This window comes from Poecile atricapillus, chromosome 23 (assembly GCF_030490865.1).
Source record: "Poecile atricapillus isolate bPoeAtr1 chromosome 23, bPoeAtr1.hap1, whole genome shotgun sequence".
Taxonomy (NCBI): domain Eukaryota; kingdom Metazoa; phylum Chordata; class Aves; order Passeriformes; family Paridae; genus Poecile; species Poecile atricapillus.
Window position 1 is genome coordinate 7,392,387 of NC_081271.1, and position 10,378 is coordinate 7,402,764.

General features: G+C 59.3%; 1 protein-coding gene, 1 long non-coding RNA gene and 1 other non-coding gene across 3 annotated transcripts; 2 read left to right on the forward strand and 1 right to left on the reverse strand.

The window, feature by feature from the left end:
- The first annotated feature begins 413 nt into the window (after positions 1 to 413).
- On the forward strand, positions 414 to 2,270 carry TMEM167B (transmembrane protein 167B). The gene is made up of 3 exons (XM_058855939.1): positions 414 to 519; positions 1,081 to 1,212; positions 1,613 to 2,270. Exons 1-3 carry the CDS (start codon positions 510 to 512, stop codon positions 1,693 to 1,695), a joined length of 225 nt encoding a protein of 74 aa, XP_058711922.1. The 5' UTR covers positions 414 to 509; the 3' UTR covers positions 1,696 to 2,270.
- Positions 2,271 to 8,082: 5,812 nt separating this feature from the next.
- On the reverse strand, positions 8,083 to 9,204 carry LOC131587766 (uncharacterized). Its single transcript, XR_009279421.1, has 2 exons — positions 9,031 to 9,204; positions 8,083 to 8,616 (listed from the first exon to the last, which is right to left on the reverse strand). It is a non-coding gene; the product is annotated as an uncharacterized LOC131587766 (long non-coding RNA).
- Positions 8,086 to 8,380, forward strand: LOC131587885 (small Cajal body-specific RNA 2). Its single transcript, XR_009279463.1, has one exon. It is a non-coding gene; the product is annotated as a small Cajal body-specific RNA 2 (non-coding RNA).
- Positions 9,205 to 10,378: the final 1,174 nt, after the last annotated feature.

Genomic DNA, 10,378 nt, shown 5'->3' on the forward strand with positions numbered 1-10,378 from the left:
AGTCACTGGAAGGGCTGGGATGGGGATTGGGTGCTTGGAGAGGGGCCTTTAGGGTTAGACTGGGAGTTACAGGGGGACCTGGGGGTCAGATTGCACTGGGGGTTACTGGGAGGACTGGAACTCTCTGAGGACTGGTTGCACTTGGGTGGTGCTGGGATACTGGGAGGACCGGTCTTTACTGGGAATAGTGGTGGATTATTGGGAGGACTGGAATGGGGACTGGCTGCACTCCTCGTTTGTAAAACTGAGGGGTTACTGGGGGGCTGAGATGGCGTCTGGTGACACACGGCTGAGGGCACAGACAGCTCCTGGAGGCCCCGGCGCTGGCAGCGCTCGGGTTACTGGCGCTGCTGGGCGGGCACTGGGGCGCCATACACACCTCCCCAATAGGCGCTCGATTGGGGCCGCCTGCTCCTCAGGATCCGCGTCGGTGCTCGGCTGGCCGTGCCTGCCGCCCTCTTCCGCTGCCGCGTTGGCGCCGCAGGGGCCCGGGGGGGTCCGGGGCCACCATGACCAACGGTGGGAACGGGGGGCTGAGGGTGGAGGGGAGCCGAGGGCGGCCTGGGGAGAGCCTGGGGCCGGCATAACCAGTGGCGGGAACAGGGGAACGAGGGGTTGTGGGCGGACGGGAGGGTTGAGGGGCCGCCATGACTGGTGGTGGTAGCTGGGGAATGGACGGGCCGGGCAGCCCGAGCAGGTCCGGGGTGGGCTTAGGGTCAGGGTTAGATCAGCGGGGGAGGCGGGGAGCGGGGGAATTTGGGGTTCCGAAGGCGGGGGGCTAATGGGGCACGGTGGGGGGAGCACTCGGCTACCGGGGGTGGTGGGGCTGGCGTGGGGGCGGTACTGGGAGGAGCCCTTGGGAGGCGAATGGGAGATGCGTCCCTTTGCGGGCGGGGTACTGGGAGTTTTGGGTGCCTTCGGTGGGGGTGCTGGGAGGTCTTTTCAGGGGGATCGCGGAAAGTCTGCATCCCCTCATAGGGGCAGAGATGGGAGGTTGTTCACATGGAGTGTGGGGGTCCCCTTTGAGGGGAGTTAGGGGCCCCTGGTCCCCTGACCCCTCCCCGACCGACCTCCCCGCAGTTTACTCCCTGGACGGGCTCCTGGTGTTCGGGCTGCTACTGGTTTGCACTTGTGCGTACCTGCGGAAGGTGCCCCGACTGCGCACCTGGCTCCTGTCTGAGCGCAGGGGGGTCTGGGGAGTCTGCCACAAGGGTGAGGGACACTGGGGACACTGGGATATGGCACGGTGGTGCTGGGAGCACTGGGATGGGGACACTTGGAACACTGGGATATAGGATGGGGATGCTGGAATCGCTGTGGTCGGGTCTGGGACAGGGGCATTGGGTCCAGGATGGGAACATTGGGTTCTGGGATGGGGGTTTTGGGGTCTGGGATGGGGACACAGGGATTGGGAATGGGAATAGTGGGGTTTGGGATGGGAACACTGGGTTCTGGGATGGGGGTTTTGGGGTCTGGGATGGGGACACAGGGATTTGGAATGGGAATAGTGGGGTTTGGGATGGGAACATAGGGTCTGGGAGGGATGCACGGGAGTTCAGGATGGATCTGGTATGGGGACACGGGGCCTCACCCCACCCTGTCCCACCCACAGCTGCTGTGATTGGGACACGCCTGCACGTGGCTGTATCTGTGTCCTGTCTTCTCATGGCCTTCTACGTTCTCGTGGGAAAGTGACCACATGGGGACCTGGGACTGACTAGAGATCCTGTGACCGATTCCAAAGACCCCAGTATGGATGAGAGACCTCAGCACTGACCCCAGGGTCCCAGTACCAACCAGAGACCCTTTTTCTGACCGTGGAGACCCTGGTACTGACCCTGAACCACCCCTGATCCTGCCCCTGGCAGCAACCTGGATCCCGCGTGTGGCAACCCATGGACCATCATGGTCCACCAACGGCAGCTGTGGGGGCAACAGGGCACCTTTTGACTATTGGAAAAGGATTTCCCGTGAATTCTGTAGAGAAGTGGGTGAAGGGACCCCCAAGACTGGGGAACCCAGCTCTGCCCTGTGAGCCCCTTCTCTTGATGCCGAGCAGGGTCCTGGTGGGACCACGGCAGGCTGTGGGGACCAGGCAAAGCCCCGCTCATACATGGGATCTTCCTATGCCCCTGTAGCGTGGGGAGTCCTCTGGGGGGTCTCATTCTGCAGTGGGGGGTTGGTGCCCCCCCCCCGGGTTGTAAATATTGGACCACCACATGCAAATAAAGTGGAGGTTCCTCTGTGGCAGTGCTGGTCTGGGGGTCCTGTGGGGTTGGGGGGCCTGCTGTGGTGTTTTGGAGGGGTTGGGCGCCTGTTTGGGAGTGTTTGGGAGGCTGGCTCCTATGGGGTGGAAGGCTCCAATAGTTACAAGCATCCTGGGGTGGGGAGGATTTGTGCAAATAAAGTGGAAGGGCTGTGTGGTTGTGAATTTCTGGGTGGAGCCTCCTGGCCCGGTTCGTCCAGCTCTCTGAGGCCAGGAGCGATGAAACCCCTCAGTGAGGGGCACGGGGGGCTGTGTCCTCCCCCAAGTGAGTGTGCCAGGCCTCGCCTGAGATCGCTGTGCGGTGTGTGAGCCAGGAGCCGTGATGCAGGGCGCTGTGCGGTGCGTGTGTGATGCAGATCGCTGTGCAGTGTGTGTGATGCTGTGCAGTGTGTGTGATGCTGTGCAGTGTGTGTGTGATGCTGTGCAGTGTGTGTGATGCTGTGCAGTGTGTGTGTGATGCTGTGCAGTGTGTGTGTGATGCTGTGCAGTGTGTGTGTGATGCTGTGCAGTGTGTGTGATGCTGTGCAGTGTGTGTGTGATGCTGTGCGGTGTGTGTGTGATGCTGTGCCGTGTGTGTGATGCTGTGCAGTGTGTGTGTGATGCTGTGCAGTGTGTGTGATGCTGTGCAGTGTGTGTGTGATGCTGTGCGGTGTGTGTGTGATGCTGTGCGGTGTGTGTGTGATGCTGTGCAGTGTGTGTGTGATGCTGTGCAGTGTGTGTGTGATGCTGTGCGGTGTGTGTGTGATGCTGTGCGGTGTGTGTGTGATGCTGTGCAGTGTGTGTGTGATGCTGTGCAGTGTGTGTGATGCTGTGCAGTGTGTGTGTGATGCTGTGCAGTGTGTGTGATGCTGTGCCGTGTGTGTGATACTGTGCAGTGTGTGTGTGATGCTGTGCAGTGTGTGTGATGCTGTGCAGTGTGTGTGATGCTGTGCAGTGTGTGTGATGCTGTGCGGTGTGTGTGTGATGCTGTGCAGTGTGTGTGATGCTGTGCAGTGTGTGTGATGCTGTGCGGTGTGTGTGTGATGCTGTGCAGTGTGTGTGATGCTGTGCAGTGTGTGTGATGCTGTGCGGTGTGTGTGTGATGCTGTGCGGTGTGTGTGATGCTGTGCGGTGGGTGTGTGATGCTGTGCGGTGTGTGTGTGATGCTGTGCAGTGTGTGTGATGCTGTGCAGTGTGTGTGTGATGCTGTGCAGTGTGTGTGATGCTGTGCAGTGTGTGTGATGCTGTGCGGTGTGTGTGTGATGCTGTGCGGTGTGTGTGTGATGCTGTGCGGTGTGTGTGTGATACTGTGCAGTGTGTGTGATGCTGTGCGGTGTGTGTGTGATGCTGTGCAGTGTGTGTGTGATGCTGTGCAGTGTGTGTGATGCTGTGCGGTGTGTGTGTGATGCTGTGCGGTGTGTGTGGTGCTGTGCAGTGTGTGATGCTGTGCCGTGTGTGTGCAGGGCGCTGTGCGGTGTGTGTGATGCTGTGCAGTGTGTGTGTGATGCTGTGCGGTGTGTGTGTGATGCTGTGTGGTGTGTATGTGATGCTGTGCGGTGTGTGTGTGATGCTGTGCGGTGTGTGTGATGCTGTGCGGTGTGTGTGATGCTGTGCGGTGTGTGTGTGATGCTGTGCAGTGTGTGTGATGCTGTGCAGTGTGTGTGATGCTGTGCAGTGTGTGTGATGCTGTGCGGTGTGTGTGTGATGCTGTGCAGTGTGTGTGATGCTGTGCGGTGTGTGTGTGATGCTGTGCGGTGTGTGTGTGATGCTGTGCGGTGTGTGTGATGCTGTGCAGTGTGTGTGATGCTGTGCAGTGTGTGTGTGATGCTGTGCGGTGTGTGTGTGATGCTGTGCGGTGTGTGTGTGATGCTGTGCGGTGTGTGTGTGATGCTGTGCGGTGTGTGTGTGATGCTGTGCAGTGTGTGTGATGCTGTGCGGTGTGTGTGATGCTGTGCAGTGTGTGTGTGATGCTGTGCAGTGTGTGTGATGCTGTGCGGTGTGTGTGTGATGCTGTGCAGTGTGTGTGATGCTGTGCAGTGTGTGTGATGCTGTGCGGTGTGTGTGTGATGCTGTGTGGTGTGTGTGTGATGCTGTGCGGTGTGTGTGATGCTGTGCGGTGTGTGTGATGCTGTGCAGTGTGTGTGATGCTGTGCCGTGTGTGTGCAGGGCGCTGTGCGGTGTGTGTGATGCTGTGCAGTGTGTGTGTGATGCTGTGTGGTGTGTATGTGATGCTGTGCGGTGTGTGTGATGCTGTGCGGTGTGTGTGATGCTGTGCGGTGTGTGTGTGATGCTGTGCGGTGTGTGTGATGCTGTGCGGTGTGTGTGATGCTGTGCGGTGTGTGTGTGATGCTGTGCAGTGTGTGTGTGATGCTGTGCAGTGTGTGTGTGATGCTGTGCGGTGTGTGTGATGCTGTGCAGTGTGTGTGATGCTGTGCAGTGTGTGTGATGCTGTGCGGTGTGTGTGTGATGCTGTGCGGTGTGTGTGTGATGCTGTGCAGTGTGTGTGTGATGCTGTGCAGTGTGTGTGATGCTGTGCGGTGTGTGTGTGACGCTGTGCGGTGTGTGTGATGCTGTGCAGTGTGTGTGATGCTGTGCCGTGTGTGTGATGCTGTGCGGTGTGTGTGTGATGCTGTGCGGTGTGTGTGATGCTGTGCGGTGTGTGTGATGCTGTGCGGTGTGTGTGATGCTGTGCGGTGTGTGTGTGATGCTGTGCCGTGTGTGTGATGCTGTGCCGTGTGTGTGTGATGCTGTGCAGTGTGTGTGTGATGCTGTGCAGTGTGTGTGATGCTGTGCGGTGTGTGTGATGCTGTGCGGTGTGTGTGATGCTGTGCAGTGTGTGTGTGATGCTGTGCAGTGTGTGTGATACTGTGCAGTGTGTGTGATGCTGTGCGGTGTGTGTGTGATGCTGTGCGGTGTGTGTGTGATGCTGTGCGGTGTGTGTGTGATGCTGTGCAGTGTGTGTGATGCTGTGCAGTGTGTGTGTGATGCTGTGCAGTGTGTGTGTGATGCTGTGCAGTGTGTGTGATGCTATGCAGTGTGTGTGTGATGCTGTGCAGTGTGTGTGTGATGCTGTGCGGTGTGTGTGTGATGCTGTGCGGTGTGTGTGTGATGCTGTGCGGTGTGTGTGATGCTGTGCGGTGTGTGTGTGATGCTGTGCGGTGTGTGTGATGCTGTGCGGTGTGTGTGATGCTGTGCGGTGTGTGTGTGATGCTGTGCCGTGTGTGTGATGCTGTGCCGTGTGTGTGTGATGCTGTGCAGTGTGTGTGATGCTGTGCGGTGTGTGTGTGATGCTGTGCAGTGTGTGTGATGCTGTGCGGTGTGTGTGTGATGCTGTGCAGTGTGTGTGATGCTGTGCGGTGTGTGTGTGATGCTGTGCAGTGTGTGTGATGCTGTGCAGTGTGTGTGTGATGCTGTGCTGGGTGTGATGCTGTGTGGTGTGTGTGATGCTGTGCGGTGTGTGTGTGATGCTGTGCGGTGTGTGTGATGCTGTGCAGTGTGTGTGATGCTGTGCGGTGTGTGTGTGATGCTGTGCAGTGTGTGTGTGATGCTGTGCAGTGTGTGTGATGCTGTGCGGTGTGTGTGTGATGCTGTGCAGTGTGTGTGATGCTGTGCGGTGTGTGTGTGATGCTGTGCGGTGTGTGTGATGCTGTGCGGTGTGTGTGATGCTGTGCAGTGTGTGTGTGATGCTGTGCAGTGTGTGTGTGATGCTGTGCTGGGTGTGATGCTGTGCGGTGTGTGTGTGATGCTGTGCAGTGTGTGTGATGCTGTGCGGTGTGTGTGTGATGCTGTGCGGTGTGTGTGTGATGCTGTGCAGTGTGTGTGATGCTGTGCGGTGTGTGTGATGCTGTGCAGTGTGTGTGTGATGCTGTGCGGTGTGTGTGTGATGCTGTGCAGTGTGTGTGATGCTGTGCGGTGTGTGTGATGCTGTGCAGTGTGTGTGATGCTGTGCGGTGTGTGTGTGATGCTGTGCGGTGTGTGTGATGCTGTGCGGTGTGTGATGCTGTGCAGTGTGTGTGATGCTGTGCAGTGTGTGTGATGCTGTGCAGTGTGTGATGCTGTGCAGTGTGTGTGATGCTGTGCAGTGTGTGTGATGCTGTGCGGTGTGTGTGATGCTGTGCGGTGTGTGTGATGCTGTGCAGTGTGTGATGCTGTGCAGTGTGTGTGTGATGCTGTGCGGTGTGTGTGTGATGCTGTGCGGTGTGTGTGTGATGCTGTGCAGTGTGTGTGTGATGCTGTGCGGTGTGTGTGATGCTGTGCAGTGTGTGTGTGATGCTGTGCAGTGTGTGTGTGATGCTGTGCTGGGTGTGATGCTGTGCGGTGTGTGTGTGATGCTGTGCAGTGTGTGTGATGCTGTGCGGTGTGTGTGTGATGCTGTGCGGTGTGTGTGTGATGCTGTGCAGTGTGTGTGTGATGCTGTGCGGTGTGTGTGTGATGCTGTGCAGTGTGTGTGATGCTGTGCGGTGTGTGTGATGCTGTGCAGTGTGTGTGTGATGCTGTGCGGTGTGTGTGTGATGCTGTGCAGTGTGTGTGTGATGCTGTGCGGTGTGTGTGTGATGCTGTGCGGTGTGTGTGATGCTGTGCGGTGTGTGATGCTGTGCAGTGTGTGTGATGCTGTGCAGTGTGTGTGATGCTGTGCAGTGTGTGATGCTGTGCAGTGTGTGTGATGCTGTGCAGTGTGTGTGATGCTGTGCGGTGTGTGTGATGCTGTGCGGTGTGTGTGATGCTGTGCAGTGTGTGATGCTGTGCAGTGTGTGTGATGCTGTGCAGTGTGTGTGATGCTGTGCGGTGTGTGTGTGATGCTGTGCAGTGTGTGTGATGCTGTGCAGTGTGTGTGTGATGCTGTGCGGTGTGTGTGATGCTGTGCAGTGTGTGTGTGATGCTGTGCCGTGTGTGTGATGCTGTGCGGTGTGTGTGTGATGCTGTGCAGTGTGTGTGTGATGCTGTGCGGTGTGTGTGATGCTGTGCGGTGTGTGTGATGCTGTGCAGTGTGTGTGATGCTGTGCAGTGTGTGTGATGCTGTGCGGTGTGTGTGATGCTGTGCAGTGTGTGTGTGATGCTGTGCGGTGTGTGTGTGATGCTGTGCAGTGTGTGTGTGATGCTGTGCGGTGTGTGTGTGATGCTGTGCGGTGTGTGTGATGCTGTGCGGTGTGTGATGCTGTGCAGTGTGTGTGATGCTGTGCAGTGTGTGTGATGCTGTGCAGTGTGTGATGCTGTGCAGTGTGTGTGATGCTGTGCAGTGTGTGTGATGCTGTGCGGTGTGTGTGATGCTGTGCGGTGTGTGTGATGCTGTGCAGTGTGTGATGCTGTGCAGTGTGTGTGTGATGCTGTGCAGTGTGTGTGTGATGCTGTGCGGTGTGTGTGTGTGATGCTGTGCGGTGTGTGTGTGATGCTGTGCAGTGTGTGTGATGCTGTGCAGTGTGTGTGATGCTGTGCTGTGTGTGTGTGATGCTGTGCGGTGTGTGTGTGATGCTGTGCGGTGTGTGTGTGATGCTGTGCGGTGTGTGTGTGTGATGCTGTGCAGTGTGTGTGATGCTGTGCTGTGTGTGTGTGATGCTGTGCGGTGTGTGTGATGCTGTGCAGTGTGTGTGTGATGCTGTGCAGTGTGTGTGTGATGCTGTGCCGTGTGTGTGTGATGCTGTGCAGTGTGTGTGATGCTGTGCGGTGTGTGTGATGCTGTGCGGTGTGTGTGATGCTGTGCGGTGTGTGTGCAGGGCGCTCCTCCGGCCGGCCGGGGGCGCAGGAGAGCGCGGCGCTGCCTTCCCGTCGTGCTTCGCGCGGCTGCGCTTTATAACGGGAGGAGCGGAAGCGGCGGCTGGCGGTTGGCGCGTGAGTGAGTGAGTGAGTGAGTGAGTGAGTGAGTGAGTGAGTGAGTGAGTGAGTGAGTGAGTGAGTGAGTGAGTGAGTGAGTGAGTGAGTGAGTGAGTGAGTGAGTGAGTGAGTGATGTCGGTGTGTGTGAGGCGCCTCCCTCCCTCCCTCCCTACACGTTGATCTTATTCGATCGGCCGGGCCCCGCCGGGCCGAGGTGAGAAGAAAGCGCCGCGAAGCCCCCGGGCGCTGTGCGGCTGGGCCGGGCGGGATGAGTCGATCAGATAGGCGAGGCCACGGCCGCTGAGCGCCCTGCGATTCTGACCCGTGCCCGCCTCTGCAGCTCCGGGGCCGCCACCGAGCCGGCCCCGACAGCGGCGGGAGACGAAACGGGGCCACGTGGGGAGGCGGGAGTGGGCTGTTCACCGAGCTCCGTGCGGGCTCTGCGGGGTCTGAGCCAGCCGTGCGGGGCCCTGCACACTCCCTGCCGGGCCCTGCACACTCCCTGCGGGGCCCTGCGCACTCCCTGCCGGGCCCTGCTCACTCCCTGCGGGGCCCTGCCACACTCCCTGCCGGGCCCTGCCACACTCCCTGCCGGGCCCTGCCACACTCCCTGCGGGGCCCTGCTCACTCCCTGCGGGGCCCTGCCACACTCCCTGCCGGGCCCTGCCACACTCCCTGCCGGGCCCTGCCACACTCCCTGCGGGGCCCTGCGCACTCCCTGCCGGGCCCTGCCACACTCCCTGCGGGGCCCTGCCACACTCCCTGCCGGGCCCTGCTCACTCCCTGCGGGGCCCTGCCACACTCCCTGCCGGGCCCTGCCACACTCCCTGCGGGGCCCTGCTCACTCCCTGCCGGGCCCTGCCGCACTCCCTGCGGGGCCCTGCCGCACTCCCTGCGGGGCCCTGCCGCACTCCCTGCGGGGCCCTGCCGCACTCCCTGCGGGGCCCTGCCACACTCCCTGCCGGGCCCTGCGCACTCCCTGCCGGGCTGCAGGTCGTTCACCACGCCCTGCAGCTGTGTGCGGCACAAAGGCCACGCACGGGGCTGTGTTGGCACCGTGGCACCTGTGTCAGCTGGGCACGGACCCTGCTAGCCCCGCAGGGCACTGAGGACTCTCAAGAGACGTACGAGCTCCATGAAACATGTTGAGTGTGACACCACAAGCATGGCCTCTGTGTTTTATTGGGGGTGTGTGGTAATGGTGGTGATGAGGATGGCAACAAAGGGACAGCCACGGTGATGACTGGGAGGTGGCTGTGGTAACGAGGGATGGCCATGGTGCTGACAAAGCTGTAATGGTAACCAGGGAACAGCCATGATGGAGATGAGTACAGGTGTGCTGTTAAGGAGAGGATGGCCACGGTGATAACAGGACAGCTCTGGTGGTGGATTGGCTGTGGTCGTTACAAGGGGACAGTAGGGTGGGTGACAAATGGGTGGCTACAGTGGTGACAAGAGGATGGGTATGAGAGGACAGCCATAAAGGTGAAAAGGGGACAGCTGTGGTGGTGACAACGGTGTGGTAGCGATTAGGGGACAGCAGTGGTTCCAGCGTTACTGGGAGAAGCAGCTGTGGTGGCTGCTGATGGTGGCCCCGCTCTGGGGACACTCTGAGAGGGGGTCACCAGCTTAATGGTGCCTGGTAGGCTTCATCTGCCAAGGCAACACTGCAGATGCTGTGGGACATGGCCACCCCATGCCACTGTCTCTAGCTGTGGCACAGTAAGCATGGGGTTATCCCCGTGGTGCCATGGGGACAGGCATGATCCCTTCCTGTTGCTGTGTCCCCCATGCCTGTGGTACTTGCTGGCATCCCTGTGCTACCACAGATGGACAAGTGTCATTAGTGTCCCCCAACCCACTGGGTGACCCTGTGCCACCACAGCTGGGACCTCTGTGTTGCCTTGGCAATTCTGGCTGCCATGTCCTTTTGAGACTGTGGCCCTCATATGGTTGTGTTCCTCATCTCCCTGTGTCACCATATCAACTGTGTCCTCCATGTCCCTGTGTTCCTATCTATTTCCATTCCTGTGTCTCTCTGTGTCCCCCATTCACCCATATCCCCTGTATTTCCCTTGTTCTGTGTCCCCCCCTCCTCCTGTATCCCTGTATCAGCTCTGTACCCAGTGTCCCTGATGTTCCTGTGTTCCCCCGTGTTCCTATATCCCCTGTACCCCCTATGTCCCTTGTGTCCCCCATGTCCTGTCCCCAGTGCAGTGGGGCTTGCCCAGCTCCGTCAGGATATGGCCTGGGGGGCACACGGGTGGGACACAGTCCCCGGTGGGGTGGAGGTGGCTCCGGGCTGCAGGACTCCCCCTCGCCGT

Excerpts from the sequence above, each read along its gene's own strand:
- TMEM167B (XM_058855939.1), top strand. Across the intron at positions 1,213-1,612 it reads CTGGGGAGTCTGCCACAAGG|CTGCTGTGATTGGGACACGC; the intron begins GTGAGGGACACT and ends TCCCACCCACAG.